Source organism: Centropristis striata, chromosome 2 (assembly GCF_030273125.1).
Source record: "Centropristis striata isolate RG_2023a ecotype Rhode Island chromosome 2, C.striata_1.0, whole genome shotgun sequence".
Lineage (NCBI taxonomy): Eukaryota > Metazoa > Chordata > Actinopteri > Perciformes > Serranidae > Centropristis > Centropristis striata.
The window spans coordinates 23,782,171-23,800,535 of NC_081518.1; the positions used below are offsets into that span (position 1 = coordinate 23,782,171).

The following is an 18,365-nucleotide window of genomic DNA, read 5'->3' on the forward strand; positions in this document are numbered from 1 at the left end:
AGCCCTTTTATTTGAAACTACACCCAAGGGCCTACACCGTAGAGCTTCAACTAATGATTATCAATCCGTCCCGTAAAATTAAAAACTTAAAAGTTAATAAAGATAAAATTGAGTCTTTTGACTTTAACATTTCCCAATTTCCATTGCGTTGCTGTGAGTTTGTGGATATCAACTTTCACACTGTCTGACAGCATTATATCCACATTCTGTATCCCCTTCATTGGACCTTCATAATGCTTGTGACTAACTTGTATTGTCTATAATTATTTAGCCTTTATGTTCTAATATAACATAAATTATGTATAACATATATGTTGTAGGGTCAATATTTACAGTTTCTCTATTTATGAAATTTTGTTTAATTGTGTCCATGTTTCCCTCCAAATCAGGTCGACTTTGACTGTTCTTTGAAAACTGAACTACAATTTTTAGTTCAGTGGTTTTGAACTGTGTTTTGCTGCACAACACTTTGATTTGTGGTGACAAAAACCACTGGTGTGTCAACGGAGTTCAAGTAGTTTTAACCCGATTGTCAGCAGTATGTCTGAGCTGCTTAATCAAATTAAATAGACCATACCGGTGTTTATTTTCTTGTTTTTGACCAATTACTAAACCGTGTCAATAGGTTACATCCTTGCTAAATATTTATCTAATATATTCAGCTATAACATATATTTTCTGTCTTTCATGTACCCAATTATGATAATCGTGTATTCAGTTTCTGTTTATTCACTCTATATATGAATGATATAAAGTTTGATTGAAAAACATTGATACATCTCCATAAAGGTCAAAAATCACACTTTGATTTGTGGTTGCCAAACCACTGGTGGGACACTAGGGTATAAGAAAAGTTTATCATTGAGCAAACCTGTATTATTATAAAATAAAATCTCCCAAAAACTGTTGGTTGTATAGATTAACAGAGATATTTTTATGTGTGTGTGGAGTGGAAGATTCCCTGTATAATAGGTGATGATAAAACCTGTTTATCTGAATTAATGTGTAACTGAAATAAGATACTTTCATCTGTACTTGTGTGAAATCAGCTGTGTCATGAATTAAACTTTGGCGACATCTTGTGGTGTTTGTCTGGAAGTACCTCTTCTGACTTCCAGGCCCCGCCCCTTCTTTACGTAAACCAACGTCACCAGGAAGTCCACTGAATCCAAAGCGGCATCATGGCAGAATACACAGACCCACGTGAGTGTGGTTTATATCAGATTTAAACCCCTAAAGGTGTAGCTGTTTAAAATATAAGCACTTATTGTAGGGAGCGATAAGCTCAATTGCATATGTAGTTAATGGGTTGTCTTTAGTTGCGTCACAGGATGCGTTAGCAGCTGTAACGTTCATGCTAACTTACCTGATTAATGTTATTAGCGTCAATTAACAGTGCAGAAGTAATTGTTTTCAAGCTGCTGTAATGATGTTTTACATTGATAGGCGGTGATGCAGCTGCTGAGGAGATGCCCGAGCTCTCTGACGGAGATGATGATGACTTTGATGAAGATGTGTGGCAGTCGATGGAGGAGGAGGACAGTCAGCCAGTCACCGTTACCTGTCTGTTCTGTGACAGGTGAGAGCACTTTCACACTGTAGCCTTTTATCAGAATGTCCTTTAGAAATGCACTAAACTTTTTTTGTGTGAAATGCACTGCAGGGATTTCCTTTCCTGAGAGGGGTTGTACAAAACCCATGAATTGAATGCCTTAGAATCTAAGGCTTCTAAAATTTTGCATTTCAGCCTTCCCTTTAAAAATGACTGTCCCATTAGTTTTAGTTTGAACAAAGTGTCCAAGTTATATATTCACTTTTGATATAACCGTCAGCAGATTAAACTATTTGTTATCCTGTTATTAAAGTTAAAGTCAATCCCTGAGTTAAGAAGTTATTTTTTTATACATATGGCCAAAATGTGCATATATTATCAAAAATAAGCCTTTATATAGAGATCTTTTGGTCAGAGATATTTGTGACAAATTTCTCTATTTGAAAGAAAAAAGCCAAGCACAAGAAGTGGGAACGCAATCACAATATTTTTAGAACACTTTTGAATATATTTTTATCTGATGTCTACACTTGTCAAATGGCTAAGGTCTGGAGCTGATAGTGTTTTTATAGCAACTTTTAAAGGTTGATGCCACATGAGCCAACTTAGTATTTTGGGCTGACCTCAATAAATAATTTGTGGTGTGTCCTGAAAATCACTGAAACCAAAGATAAAATGGTAAGTGTGACGCAGCTTTTTCTTGTGCTACAAAACAATAAATCTGGAATTTGTTTTTGAAAGAATAATGTGTGTAGTTATAGATTTTAATGACTCAGATATTCCTTCCTCTGTACGTTTGTGTTTCAGGCTGCTGAACTCTGTTCCTGCCACCCTGCAGCACTGCACAGAGGAGCACCAGGTCAACCTGGTAGACGTGATAAGGAAACACAGTAAGTAGACACTGTCAGTGAAGAATCAGAGTAATATTCAGTTTGATTGAAGTGGCTCACGATTCTTTTTCTCATTAGATTTAGATGACTACGGTTATATAAAGATGATCAACTTCATCCGGTCAACAGTAAGTACTGTCTGTAATGAGATGTGATTTAATGTTAACACTATATTGTTGAATTTCTCAGATTTTTTTTCCAAGCTTGTGTTCATGTTGATTGATTATATTTCATCCAAAAAGCATCAGCTGGAAGATCTGAGTCTAGGAAATGCATTAGAACTTCTAAAAAAGTGCAATAGGTTTGATGGATTTTCAAAAAAAATTGTACAAATCCGTGTTGATAGAAAAGTGATGCGTCCTGTCTGACGGGGCTGCCAGATGCTCCCTTACCCTGGGAGAGTGAAGACTTCCTGCGACCAGTCCTACAGGACGACCCCCTGCTGCAGACAGGTACAGCAACTCCTTTACTTTTTTATGTGTGATGTTTCTGCAAGTTTTTCGCTTTTCCAACCACTTCATGGAACTGGCTTGTAAGTCACTCACAAACTCATAAATCACATTTAGCAGGCTGGTACTTGTTGGTTCTTGTTTGCAGTTTGTCCCGGGTCTTATGCCTGATTTCCACCGGGCGCGTTACTGCAGCGTAACGTCAGCGTCGCGTATGACGTTGCAAATAGGTAACACTCTAATCAATGAGAGCATTTCCACCGGGCGCGTAGCGTAACGTTACTGCAGCGTCGCGTCAGCGTCTCTACGTGAGCATTAGGTAGGACTTCTATTTCTCCGCGAGACGCTGCCAACTCGCGTGAATCTCAACAGAGCAGATTGCACCAGACAGGAAGTCCGACTCAGATTCAGCGTAAAACACTTCCGCCCCTTTCAAAATAAAACACAATACGCAGTTCATGCAGCCTAAAACTACTTCACATCAACGTTATGTTATGACCGGGGCACCAGATCGGCAATCAATCAATCAAAGGGTCTCAGAGGATCGGCGACACGGAAGACAAGAGACTAATTGTTGAAGTGGAACATCATACAATCATTTATGACATAATATATTGTTTTTATAAGGATAGATGGTCAGATCAACATATCTTTCACCTCAGAGAAGCAAAGTAAGTTGGTTTTTGTTGTTGTTGTTTACTTTATACACACAGTTTATCCATAGACTGTATAAATAGAGTTTAAAGTTTATCACGGGAGCTTGCGGTCTCCCGTATGGTCAGGATTATCGCGTGATCTCGTTATCTCGCGTGTATACGGCCGGCTCGCTAAACTGACGTGCTGCTGCAGTAACGCGTCCGGTGTGAATTGACAAGACGCAGCAAAAACGCTGTGGAGACGTGCTGCTGCAGTAACGCGTCCGGTGGAAATCCCCAGTTAGGGTGCTTTCTCACCTGCAGTTTGGTTCATTTGATCTGGACCAATGGAAAAGAGATGCAGCTACTATTTTTACCAATGATATGCAGAAATGGCTTGTATATGGCCTTACAAAGATCAATTATAAGATCGCTTCCTGAACGGATTTCACAATCAGCAGCAGGATTTATTTGTCATTAGTTTAGTATGAGACCCACCTTTCTGAAGCGGTCTCGCTTTGTTTTTTGGTCTTTACCAGGGTTCGATTGACAACTCAGGTTAAATAAACTGAACTAACTGAGCAAACAGACATGAATTTGTTTTAACAGAACCAAACAGGTTAGGTGTGAAAGCAGCCTTAGCTGTGGTTTGGAGGAAGGCAGTTTGAAGGATTTGGTACTTCAGACCAACTAGTTTCTACAAAGAAAAGATGTAAAGGCAAAAGTGTTGGAATTTGTTTTCAATGGGGAAACTGAAATACGAAGAAAAAAGCCTGTTGTCATAGAGAGAGGTGCATAGTGCTGACCTGCAGAAATGCGGATAAGGGTGTGAACTTTGGGGCATCCGTGGAGTTGTAGACAAGTAGCTGTGTGAAAATTGGCAAAAAGAGAGCTTGGAAGAGAAGTTTAAGAAGGCAGAACAACTGCTTTAGACTGTTGTTCTGCCTTGTTGTTGGATCACTCAACTGTTAAACACCCTGTTTCCTCACTTAATATTTAGTGAAGTTCACAAATAATTAGTTATGCAATTTTGTAGAATTCATTTTTCTCGTGTGGCTTTTTCTTAAACTTTAATGCTGCAGTCAGTGAAATGTGTCCCAGAATCTCTTTGAAATGCCCAGGATTTAGTTTTGCATGCAGAGAGCATTAGTGAAGTGGAGTGATGGATATTCTGGTTGAGAAAATGCAAGAGTGACTCACCTTATTCAGCCCCAGCCTGGCTGTAGAGATTTCTCTCTCTTCTTCTCTGCAGTGCATTTTCCCTGGTTCCTAGTGCCCTGATGATGTTCTTAATTGCTATTCCAAATCCTGGCAGGGATAAAACAAACACACCAAACAAAAGCAGCATATCTTTCTTGTGTGGAGTTGTTGGTCTTTAAAACCACAGGAGAGTGTGAAGAAAGTATTATTTTTAGATGGTCTGGATTGATTTTTTTAGATTTTACATCCACTATATTGAAAATCATTCATGCAGCTGCTTGTTAATATAAAACCGAAAACATGCTGGATATAAATACAAAAAATGGTACCATATGAAGTATGTTTTACACCTCTGTTTGACTCCCTTTTTTTGTGTTTCTTGCAGACCCTGAGGAGCTCTGTGAGAGCTTGAGCCCGTCGATGTGCCCGACATCTCAGTCCGAGTCCCATGGTGCTCTGCAGCAGAGGGCCCAGGCCGCTGAGGAGAGAGCCCGCCTCTCAGAGGAGGCGCTGGCTCGAGCCATGGATGACCTGCACAAACTCAAGTCAGTGACGTTTCTGCATTTTCATTTTTTTTTTAATAACCACTAGGTGTTATCTAGTTGTCCTCTTTGTTTGTTTCATGTCCTCATGGGTAGATTTTCTTTCTTTCCATGTTCTTGAGAGTTTGCAGTGTCCTCAGTGTGTTGCTTTACTCCTGCACTGCCCTCCCGGGGCCAGCAGGGGGACACAGTGAACCCAGGATTGCAGAAACATCAACTAGAGTACCTTGTGGAAGAAGTTTGGAGGAAGGGGAAAGATAAAAAAGGGAAGGGAAAATTCCACTGCAGCATGGAGGTTAAAGTGAGGAGGGGAGGTAGGAAGGGGGGCAATAAGGGAAAATTACAGAAAGAGTGAGGCTGGGGTGGAGGAGGGGTTGGAAGAGAGTTGGAAAAGATTAATGCCTCCCATCTCCTCCATTTACTGCTACGTCCTGCATGAAGGTTGTGTGTGCTTTCTGCTTTCTGGTCGCTGCTTTGTCCAATGTCCTAATATTAGAAGTTAAACGCAGATCTATCTGGTGTTCTTTCAGGCTGCTGGCTCAGGATCTAGTGCTTAACGCAGAAACCAGCAAATCTGCTAAACTGGGTGCCGTGGCCGAGCTCCGAGAGGATGAAGACGAGGCCTATTTCAGCTCATACGGCCATTACAGCATCCATGAGGAGATGTTGAAGGTCTGAATTGTGCTAACACACACACATGACACACATACACACTGACCAGGCCTGCAGGTCTCATTACAGTCTTGTGAATGACTTCCCCCAGGCGCAGCAGTCTCTGCAGAGCAAAAGTGGGTTCATCAGCGTACGTCTTGGCTGAAAGATTTCCATGTAGCACGTAAATGAAAATGATCATCTTTATGCGCACATTGATACTGAGGACAAGACATTTTCTCAAAAGTGATAAATCAGCAATAAGAGCTGAGCTCTCATGTGAGACAGCAGCACTGTCGCTGCATGCCGGATGCTCAAAACGTGGAAATACATTTTTACACTGTTCAAGCACTGAAACCTGAAAGTGTCAGCAAGCTGAGGGGGTTGTGTTTGTGTGTGTGTGTGTGTGTGTGTGTGAGTGTGAGTGAGTGAGTGAGGGGGGGGGGGGTCAGCTCTGTCTCTTCCCTTCCTGTTCTACTTACCGCAGTGCTTATACATATTCCTCTTGGCTGTCCTGATTGGTGCTAAGCACTGTTAAGTTTTGCGTCATGTTTGCGTAAGAGAGGCAGTAAACTCCATCAGAGCTTCAGGAGGAGCAGAAAAAAACGTGTTGGGGGGGCTTTGCGGTACAATGGACAACTCTTTCACAGGTCGGCGTGAAGAGCATCACCTCTGACGCACTGTGTGTGTGTGTGTGTGTAAAAGAAGAGAAGACGTCGTGATTTCTGAATATGACGTGAGTTAGACGTACAGTACTATGCAAAAGTCTTAGGGAGGTGTGAAAAATGCCTAGAAGAATTGATGCTGGTTTGCAGGGTGATCACACCAAATATTGATTTGATTTAGATTTTTCTTCTGTTCACTCACTTTGCTTTTAATTGATGAAAATGTTACAACTATAAACATTTCTATTTTTGAAAGCATTCTTACAGCATTTTTTTACACCTGCCTAAAACTTTTAAACAGTACTGTATATCACTTCTGTTTGGAATGAATCAACTTTTCACTGATTAAAAATAAATGGATACTGGCCAGTCTGTGTGACAGGAAGAGGCGAGAATCTTTTCAAAGTAAAGCTGCCTTACTTTGCTTGCTTTTTTTTTTGCTAGTTTTGGCGACCCATTTTGGTTGATACTGAAGCTGAACTCTTAATTCTATTATTAAGACTCTTCTTCATACTACAGTTATAGCCTTCTTTTTACACAACATTATCTAGGTTGACAGGTTTCAATATTTTCAAGTTTACACATTAAAAACAATACCCACATGTTGACAGGTACAGTAATAGTTATTGGTTGCTTTAAGTTTTCCTTCCTAACACGATACTACAAAAATCTACAAAGAAAAGTGTTTGCTCTTTGCAAAAATGCATTCAAACGTATAACGGTATCAGCAGTCTGACTTGGCCAAATCAAGTGTCTACTGAATTCTAAAGTCTTTTAGTGTGAAAAACCCTGTTTGTGTTACTGTTCCTCTGCTGCTCAGCAAGAAAACACTGTCCAGTGAAGTGGAAATGCATGTGGAAAACAATTACAGTGACCAGTAACTCTTTCAACATACATATGGGCATGTAGTTATTATATTAAGATTGATTTGAGCTACATTTAAACCTTCTACCAGTCTTATGAGGTAAAATCCAACCCAGACGTGTGAATTCTGTAGACAAGTTTGACGAATCAGAAGCTTCGACTCAAACATGGTGTGAGCCTTGTGAAGCAACGCCACAAACCTCCAACAATATCTGATATGCAGCTGCAGTGTTGGTGATAAAATTGGCAATTGAATGTTTTCCCCAAATCATTCAATATAAAATCTAAAATTAAGTAAAATTAAAGTAATTAGGGCTAAATGATGAATTGACTATAAATGTTATGGTACTCCAGCTTTGGTTATTGCAACATTGTGATATAGCATAGATTTGTGTTTTCCTGGTGTTTATTTTCAACATCATAGTTAAATAACACAAATTCGAGCTTATTTGACTGTTCTAGCTGAGTACAAAGAACAGTGAATGGCTCTTTATTAATCACCCACATTTTTAAATAATTTTCTAATTGAAAACTGTCTTTTATATAAATATCTGGAGCTTGCTATTGAATAAAACCTCCCCAGTTCCACTGTATCTTGCACGAGGGCATCTAACTGTCATTTCAATAGATTCTGTAGCTGTTCCTCCAGAGAGGAGTTTCCAAGCTTGTGGGCAGATTTGATTGGCAGGTTAATTAACGAGTCCTGACCCGACCTCCACTACAAATTTCACAGTCTCTCCCAGTTGTATTAATCCCATAGATTTGCTCTAAAAATTTCCAAGAATCCCCCACAGTCTGGTTTGATCTTCTGTTATCTGCAGCGGTGTAGTAAAAGCTTTACATGTCATGCTCTGAGATTTTTCTGTCCTAAGGGGGAAGATAAGGTCAGTGTTGAAATCAGTTGTATATCATACATAACATAAGCTTTCTGATACAAGCAATCATAGAACGTGAAGAGCGTAAATTAGCTGCAAAAGGTCAGATCATCTTGACCATTAAAAACGAATTAAAATTTGCCGAACACATTTCCTTTCTCTCTTTTAACTCTTTTAATGAAGAAAAGTTGTTGTCTGTGTGCATTGTTTTTTTAATTTTTTGAATATTCTCTCCACAGGATAAAGTCCGCACAGAGAGTTACCGTGACTTCATGTACCGCAACCCTGAAGTGTTCAAAGACAAGGTGAGCCAGCTGAACATATAATATAAAAAAACAATTAAAAAAAACATGCATAAGTTGTTTTTTAGCCTTTTTTCGGCTGTCAATAGTGCTAGAGAAACACCGTTAAAGGGGGAGACATGCAGGAAAGGGCTCCGAGCCGGATTCGAATCGGGGCCCTGTGCATTGCAAGGATTGAGCCTTAATGGTATGCAACCGACCGATGACCCACGGTGACGCCCCCATATGCATGTTTTTATACAGTATTCGTAGGTTAGCCGGTTTAATGTAAAGCCAATCGCATTAACAGGAAGAGCTGTGTGCGTTTTGCAGGAAAGACATTCATACGGCGATGGTGTCTGATTTAAAACACAGTGTGACTTTATTAGCGTCTTGAATGTCGTCTGCAGAGTGCTGATAACAGACACGTGCAATCCACCATCAAACCCATAACCCCCCCACCAAAAAACCCTTCCAACTCACCCCCACCCTTCTCTCTTTTCTATTGCCTTTAGTTGCAGGAAGCAGTGGCCTGTATCATGACCATCCATTATATGGGCGGCTGCTGGTTAGTGCCGGGATGAGGCTGTAGAGGAGGGAGGCAGGTTTTGTTGATGGGAACGTACATTATCCCTGTCACAGCGAAGCATTCGGCAGAGAGGAGACTGTCACCTTCTACAGGAAGCGCTAGAGAGAGAACAAAACAGGATATTCTTGTTTCAGTACTGTTAAGGGGGAGGGGGGGAAGATGGAGAAAGCAGTGTCAGCAGTGTGTTGGCGACCCTCTGTGAACCCATAAAAGCAGCGGGGTGCTTACAGGGAAGTTAAAGTCGCCTGAAATAGAGACACATATAAACACAGTGTTACATATAGAGGGGCGTACAGTCCCTGCAGCTGTGCCTCAGCCATTTAACAGCAGTCGGGGGCGAAGATGAACAAATTAACTGTAACCTATGGGAACCTGAAATAGAAGTGACTCAACAAAAAGTTACTTGGGGGAGCAGTTTGATCAGGAAAGGTTTTTGGGGACAGCATGCATACACATACAAACCATTAACCAGTTAGTGTTCAAGGTCCTTTTCTTTAAGAATTGGTGGTTGTGGGCAGTGGATGTTTAGGGGGAGATAGCAGGTCAACAGTAAATGCCAAATTTAAGTGGTGAACATCTTCTGAAAGCTGTGAACCTGAAGATTAAATGCAGTGAAGAAAAAAAATGCAGTTTATATGTAGCGCCCCAGATTTGATGAAGGCCTACATCTGAAATACATGCTTTGATAGATTTATAAAGAATAAACATTGTGCTTTATAGCATATTTGTTTATTTTCTGCAAAGCAAATGTTGCAGCTCTTCCAATAAACATAAAAACTGCCAAGTTATGTAAAATCTTACAAATTTATGCTTTGGTCAAAAGCTATTTTCCAAAAGAATTCCTGATAACAATATTTGGGCAGAAACAATGAACCGCTCAAATTAATCTATTCACTTTGTTCACCGTGCATTTTGTTTTTCTTCTTTTTTGAATTACAAGTAAAAAACGTGTGCAGGAAGGTGGAGAGCGATGAACACATTGTTCGGATTGATTATTAACATGTTATCAATATTTAATTTTTAAAATATCACGGCTATCGTCAGTGCCAGTACATCTCAACACCCCAAGTGACAAAAATCTCTCTATAACTATTAAAACCAACCAATCTGACCAGCAAACGTGTTCACATTACAGCATCCAAAGCCAACAGTTGTATTTCACCCAAACTAAGCTGTCTGAATTAATTTGAGCACCTTTAGGAGCGTTTATTTCCAGCAGTCCTTTAATGCAGGGTTCGTACGGGTGCTTGAAATCCTAAAAAATGCTTGAATTTTAATGTTGAATTTCAAGGTTTGAAAAGTGCTTGGATTTTGGATTAAGTGCTTGTAAATGCTTGAAATTCTTACTGTATTTCTCTTGCAATCTGACTATAGATAACCGCATTTTCAATGGAAAAATATATATAAACTGAATAGCCTTTAGCCTATCTGAAATGAAGACCGCTCCGCCTGGGTCTCGCCTGCCTCTCGCCTGCCTCTTCTTGTTTCTGAGATGTTTCCTGTTGCTCTACCCTGTATCTTCTTACTGAAGGGAGTTTTTCTCATTCCTAGTGGATGTGAGGGGTCCTGAAGTAGGTCTATTTGTGGGGCTTTCCTCCTAGTCCTAGTTTGGGTCGTGTTTAGTTCCACCAGCTGCCGATTGATGATTTTTGTGAGATTACTTTTGCTCCTATAGCCCCTAGATTCCCATACCTGTTTTATGGGATTAGCAAACTACTTTTAGTTGTTAAAAGTGTAATACCATTGCTGGTGGTATGGTTAAGTGAAATTACCCCGTTTAGTATCGAAGTACTCATCTAAAACATGCCATTTACAACTGTTGTAAGGTACTGGAAAAGCTTGAAAATGGACCTTGAAAGTCCTTGAAAAGTGCTTGAATTTGACCACTGAAAAAGTGTACGAACCCTGTTTAAAGCCTTTCTCCCCATCCCGTCCTGCAGGTGGTGCTCGATGTGGGCTGTGGGACCGGCATACTGGCCATGTTCGCTGCCAGAGCGGGGGCCAAGAAGGTCATCGCAGTCGACCAATCAGGAATCATATATCAGGCCATGGACATAGTCAGGTGAGACACACACACACATGATGGTCACTCACATGATTTTGCTTTTTACAACCTCAAATTGACAAATCACATTTTAAAACGCAACAAAAAGTTGTCTTTCAGTCAGAAGTTAACTTGCTAGCAGATTAGCTCACTGGTGGAAATACTCTCGCTCAGTCATGTGACCCTCACCTCAAATGTTGTCGCAGTCCTTGGAGAGTCAAGAGACTATATGGGTGTTTTTCCCTTTGTGTGCAGCATAGGATTGTGGGAGTAGAGGTCTGTGTGACCTCCAGCCACCTTTTTATTTGTTGCAGCTGGTTGACTTCAATAGAGCTGCTGTCAGTCGCGTGGCCATAATGCACATAATTTACTCCTGCAGTCTGACTCATTCACCTCTCGCCTCGTCCCCTGCTGCAGCTACAGCCTGAGCCCTACACACACACACACACACACACACACACACACACACACACGCACGTACACACGTACACATGTAGATGACCCCCTGTTGGTACCTTTTAATACAGTCCTCAGTCCAATTTCAGGTGTTGTGTGTTTCCAGTTTTCCAGCAGCTGCTTCTCCACAGTGTAGTCATTTACCTCCACCAGAGCCTCCACTGTCCCTCCGTCTACCTGCAGCCACTTCTTCCATCACACCCCTGCCTCTAAAATGCATTTTTGAGTTAGGGGCCATTATGACTGCTATTATTACCGTTATGTAAGAGAGTGTCGTATAAGCAAAACAACGGGGTTTGCTGAAGGAAAAGGACGTTTTAATTTTACAGCCCACTGACTCGCTGTTGGAGTGTGTGTTGGCATGCAGGCGACGTCGCAGGTTCGCCAGCGGTGAAGATTCAGCTAAAGAAAGATGTGTAACCCCCCTTCCACACACACACACACACACACACACACACACACACACACACACCTCTTCCTACTCACTCACACATATTCACACATGCATACAGAAACACACACAGACTTTTGCCCTTGGCACCCTTTAAATGTACTGTTCGTTTGGGTTGTGATTGTACAGCTCTTATTTCTGTGTGTGTGTACACTGGCGGGTGGCCTTTGTGTGTCCGCCACTTCCTCTTGATGTTAATATCAGGATTGTAATTAAAGTTGCTCCTGTTGGTTGGGCAGAAGCATCCATCTCCTGTCTCAACTCCGTCGCCGAAGTTTAAATGAAAAGCTCGATGTGACTTCCTTCCTTCACAGTCACTTCCTTAATGGATAATGTCTAAATACGTTTTTTTTGTTTTTTTTAATGGCTGGAATTGATGGATTATCCAATAGTCCAATAATGCTTTGAAATGTGACAACAAAGTGGAAAAAAACTGGACACCATTTTACGTAGATGAGAGAAATTCGACTTTTAATGCTGAACAAAGGAAAGGCTCAGCCAACAGGATGGTGATCAGCCACTAACACAAACTTTGTGTCACTCATTAGCCCAGAAACGCTATTAAAATAAATTAAAAATCATGAAAAATTTTATTTGGGAAGTTTGTTTTCCGTGTTTACCCGAGCAGTTTCAGGTGTTTTTGCTCCTATCACATTTTACTCACTGCTGCCTTGATTTTCACTGCAATATATATGAGTCCTGGATCAATGTTTAAACTGCAGTTATAATGCCATGAATCAGAAAAGAAGAAAAATCATTAATATTGAATATAATAATATTTACACTTTTACAATCTCTCTTGACCTCTCCCCTCTCCTCTGTGTAAACAACCTGTAGTTCTGTTAGATTTTTGCTAAATATTTGCCTTGTGACTGTAGGTCTGAGCTTAGTCATTCATGGCTTTCTAGTGTCACTGAGGAGTGCAGAATCTATTTTTTACAGGATCTAGTTAGAGCAAGGGGTGTGGATTTTTGGTAAATTATTATGAAATATCACAATTTCAAGCTTCAAGTTGGTTACTTTTTCTGACATTCGTCACACATGATCTATTCAAGGATCGCTAAGGGATAAAATGTATTTATTTTTTAATAAAGAAACCATGCCTTTTAAACCCAGCAAGGTTTTGGGGTTCAGAGGATAAACCAAATTCATTTTAAATATTATTTTCTTTATTGCTCACTCATTCTTGATGTACACGTCGTGAAAGAAGCAACAAATTAAAAAGATATACACGTTTGAAAATATTTTGGCAGACATGGGTTATTGAAAAACTGTAATACGAACACAAATATCAGAATTATGAGGAAAAAAACAATTTCTATGACAAAGGATAGATGCACCATCAAGGCAGCAATTATTTTTCAACACTGGTTTGCTACAATGAAATGTACTGCCTCCTGTGTGTGTCTCTCTCTCTCTCTAACACACCTACAAAGCCACACAGATACTGACTCTCTCCCCAGAGTCCTGACATTGTCCTCTAAATTACCCCAATAATGAGATTACAGTGTTTCCCTCTTGTGAAAGGTGTAGGAGGTGGGGGGTTGTGGGCGAGGGGTGCGGGTGCGTTGGATCCTGGGAGGAGGTGATAGCAGAGCAGCAGAGAGGGGAGAGACAGTTCAAGATAAGGATCGCTGCCACAGAAATGCACTCTGGGCTGCTGTGAGTAATTGTTCTGTCCTCGGTAACATTAGCTGTCATGATAATGGAATATTCACAGAGATTGATACCCAGACTGGCCGGTCTGAAAGGAAGAATCATTTAAACGGCAGCACTGATCTTACAGTCCCTACCTGAGCCTGACACCTCTGCAGGCCCACAGTTACAGTTTCCCCTTTTCACACTCCCCATACGGCTCAGGGAAGAATGGAAATACACTGTACTTGACAAGTTTGAAAAATTGACCAAAACGTATGGAAATTGATTGCTGTGCATGTGTGGATATATATCTTGATGTATCCAGTGTGTCAGTCATTTTGAAAAGTTGCATGTCAGTGTGACTGTGATGTTCTTGTCAGTCGAGTAGTCGAGGCTTCAAGCTGCACTCATCACCATTTTTAATTGAATTAATTAACAGGGCAAATGACTAAATGTTCAGTGAAAGACGTCACTATCACGGTACACCTGACTCTGCAGTTCTCCTCAGCTCCACTGAGCATCTTCTGCATCTTTCAGCTGCTTGTTTTGGTTTTATCCCCTGCAATATTACTGTTATTGTTCATTCCCACCAAGAGTATAAGGCTGTTTTGATAAAAACCATTGTACACTACCTCCCCAGCACTGTACAGCAGACAGACAAAGTTGATGACCAGCTGATAAACATAGTGGAACATCTGTCTGACTGTAGTGCACTTTATTTACTGATCACTACATTCCTGGTAAATGTGCAATAACATCCACTTCACTTGGCTGTGAATCCATCTACCTCATTCTACTGCAATACCAAGTTTTGTAGCTTATTTATTATTATTCATACCCCAATTTCTTTCTTATACTTCAATATATTTGTGTTATAGTGCTTAGTTCTTACTGAATGTGGAAGAGTTGAGAACTAGAAGCCAGACTAGAGCCAAGAGGAGAATGAGTAATGGACTGAATGAGTTTTTTGTAATTAGGGACAAATGGAAAAATGACCCACAAATTAAAGGTATCTGCTCTATAAAATACAATAAAAGAAACTGAGAAAGATTTTATATGTAAATGCCTCCAAATTTCAAAACTCGGTTGCAAAAATTGGAATTATCTCGATAAGGTTACATCAGTGGAGTCAATCATTCCTCCTTTAGTGTAACAATTTAATAGCTACAATTGGGATTTGCAGTATTTGACTTTTGGAATGTGCACCACAGCAAACCTACAAGCCCAGTCTTGCACCATTGTTTTGTTAGTTGCTTGGTAGAAAGTTGATATGAAGTGGTTTTCTCAGTTCTCTGACTACTGCTTGTTTCCCAAAGGTTTAACCAGCTGGAGGACAAGATTACTCTGATCAAAGGGCGCATAGAAGACATCACGCTCCCTGTGGAGAAGGTGGACATCATCATCTCAGAGTGGATGGTCAGTACACATTTACATATGTATGTACATACTGTGGAGATGAAGCTGTTTACTCTAAAAGCTTCACAAAATCTGTGAATGAAATGAGTGATGAAAGTTCCCACTCAAAAATATATTAACTTATATTCAATAGCTGAGGATGCGAATCAGTATCAGTGTTGGCTACATTTTTGGAGTCTGTTTCTTTACTAAAATGCTCCAATGTGATTTCCATGATTTCAAACACTTGTAATGTATTGAATATCGTATAAAAGCACATGAAGGTTCAACCAGTTCCATGTAAGAGTTTGGCTTCTGAGACCTTGCATCGTCTTTTGATTTAAAGCATTTCTGGCCTGACTGGTGTCTGGTCTTGTGGCAGACTCAAACCATCTCCCTGTCATTATTACTTTATGGCTTTTTATGACATTGCTGGTCTGGCTGATTTGGAAGAGCAGGTGTGTGTGAAAGGTGTGTAAATTAAGATGTAGACAGTGGAACGTTGGTAATATTGAAAAATGGCTGAAGCCTTTACATCATCACAATACATACTCAGTGTCCAATACATCAACACCGACAGAACACATTTTACTTATCATTGCAGAAACCGGACAGGGTATAAGTAATAACGTAAATTATGTTGTTCATGTTAAGATTTCTCTGGTAATCAAGATTCCTGTGAATGTGAATACACATCCAAGTTATTTCCCATTTCCCAAGTAATTTAATAATTGGAAAATTGGAAAAACTAGTTGCATTCTTTTGCCTGAACTATTAATGCCATCAAATAAGAAGAATATAACAGTCTTGGTTTGAAACCCAGTGGTTTTTATACATTTCTCCTTTTTGCATTTAATTTTTAAACAAGGTGATTTTGTGCTGCTACATTGGGACAGAAAAGTTCTAATTTTCAGGAAAATATTAATACCTAGTTTATGTTGGCCATACTGGCCAAACCAATGTGTATAACTAAGGCCTTGATAATGAAATTGCCATTATCATCACTGGTATTTGTTATTCTGTAGTACATCAGAGTCAACAGCAACTTTAAAAGTAATTCTGAAAATTTGGTTTTAGTAAGTTTCTACAAATATACCCTAATAAAAACATCTGTCTGTGTCACCAGGCAATTTTCTAATACATCTACTTTCTTGCCACTCAGTTTGCTTACATGTATGCCTTGAACATATATTGGCAGCTTATTTTCCATCATTAGCAAAAATGCAGATGGTCAACTTAATGTCCCATTGGTCCTCTACCAGCCAATGAGCATGCAGAATCCAAGGTTCCAGCAGCAGTGATGCATGTTTTAAACATGGCTTAAACGGGGCTAAACTCGGCCATGAGCTCTTCTGAATACCTAACCAGGAAGAGCAGTCTTCCTTCCCCGTGATGCCCATTTATCAGGGAGATTCTCCGTGGCGATACAGGCGGGACGGCCAAAGTTGAACGCACCGCTGAAGTCATCCCTAATTCATGAGCACAGCGTATCTGTCCCCCCTCCACCTCCCCCATTCATCGTGAAACCCCAGGGTCACGAGCAGGGGTCGCCAGCCAGAGCCTTCCCATCCTCTCGGCAGGGAAATTGAAATTCGGTGGTTGACGTGCCAGTGGAACGGTGAAGGATAGGGGGCGTAATCTCTGATGACACCGGCTCACAGGGCGCTAATAAATCTAAGAATCCTCCAGTCACTTCTCATCATGGCGCCAATGGCAGACATTTCTCAGAGTGGCCAGAACTTCAAAAGCTGCCCTCCAATCTGCCTGAATAAAATGGAAAAATGACAGTTGTCACGGGAGTAGACGGTCTGGCCAGTGTAAATGGCTGTAGACTGTATTAAACTCTAATGGCTTCGTTTTACGGCCAGGTAGTGTCTTATTACCACGGGGAGATTCTGGAGATTTTATCGCTACAGGATGGATTTTTTTTTTTTCACTTTTTTTGTTTGTTTTTTGCTTCAGATGCCTTGTTTTTCAAATCATGTCATATAAATCACCCTTCCTATCACAATTCTTTGAGAATTTTTCACTTCATTAGGTAATTGGATTTAAAAAATAACTCCTAAATAAAAAAACTAAAATGAGAAATAATTACTTTATCTGCCCATGTGGATCTGCTCCAAAATGGAACAAGTTTTACCTTAATCCTGCTGACACGATTTAAAAAAAAATATATTTTTAATAATATTTTCTTACTTCGGTCTGACAGACAGCAATGTAAGATTTTCATTGTGCACGGAAACGTGTTTCTACTGTGTATATGACAATAAAACATTGAATTGATTTGAAAGAGACAAATAAAGCAAGCCAAAAACATGACCTCCTTTTAGAAGTTAATAGAAGCAAAACAACATAAAGATGCTGTATCTCAGTGACTTTGATCAGAGTTTAATCCCTTGGCCTGACATGACTTTAATGCATGCCTCTGATGTAATTTGACCCTGCTAAAAATGTACACATGCACACACCTTGGAGGTTTGCTAATGCCTCCAACATAAAATGGTCAAATTGGGTCAAAGCAATGGCAGGAGGGAATTCTGTAACTAAGAATAGATGGCATCCAGCGTTTCCTCTTTGCAGATAAGTTGCAGCCTTTTGTTCCTTCCTCTGGTTAGGAGGAGTATAGGATTGATGAAATGGAAAGGATAGAAAGAACTCAATTGGAAGACCAGAACTAATAACTGAGAACCCTATTCACAGCTACACTCCAGTTACTAGAAAGTAGAACATTTATTATAACAGTCTGGTGAGTTTGTTGTCACTGAACAGCGTAATTAATCTGAAATTTGTAGAACTAATAGGTCTATGATGTGCATCAAAACAGAGAACTTTGGGCTTACTGTTGCAAAGAAAAGCATCACTCCCTTTTAAAAAACTACATTCATCTATCATCATGTGTGTTGTGATTGAAAGTGTTGTTCTCTGGTCTGGAAAGTCGTCTATATTGAGTTGAAGGCGTTCAGTAAAAAATGTTAAGGACTTTGAAAAGGTATTAATTCCAAAAAAGGCTGTGGACAAATGTAGGAAAAAAGAAAAATAACTGAAGAACAGTGACAGATTATTGCTACACGTTTGGAGTAATTAAACAACTCAAAATATCGACAACCTACCTTTAATATGTGCCTGTTAAAATAACCAACTAAAGCAGTTTAACCTATGTTTGCTTTCAGATACCACTGGCACTGTCC

The 18,365-nt window shown here is 40.0% G+C and overlaps 1 protein-coding gene across 1 annotated transcript in view; it reads left to right on the forward strand.

Annotated features, from left to right (window-relative positions):
- Positions 1 to 1,133: 1,133 nt before the first annotated feature.
- prmt3 (protein arginine methyltransferase 3) overlaps positions 1,134 to 18,365 on the forward strand; it is a 62,887-nt gene continuing 45,655 nt past the window's right edge. The window contains exons 1-10 of the mRNA XM_059347461.1: positions 1,134 to 1,203; positions 1,447 to 1,579; positions 2,360 to 2,442; positions 2,521 to 2,570; positions 2,789 to 2,894; positions 5,112 to 5,271; positions 5,799 to 5,940; positions 8,563 to 8,628; positions 11,134 to 11,255; positions 15,099 to 15,198. Of these exons, the coding sequence (XP_059203444.1) occupies positions 1,182 to 1,203; positions 1,447 to 1,579; positions 2,360 to 2,442; positions 2,521 to 2,570; positions 2,789 to 2,894; positions 5,112 to 5,271; positions 5,799 to 5,940; positions 8,563 to 8,628; positions 11,134 to 11,255; positions 15,099 to 15,198 (984 nt within the window). The 5' untranslated portion in view covers positions 1,134 to 1,181. The remainder of the gene's footprint in view (positions 1,204 to 1,446; positions 1,580 to 2,359; positions 2,443 to 2,520; positions 2,571 to 2,788; positions 2,895 to 5,111; positions 5,272 to 5,798; positions 5,941 to 8,562; positions 8,629 to 11,133; positions 11,256 to 15,098; positions 15,199 to 18,365) is intronic.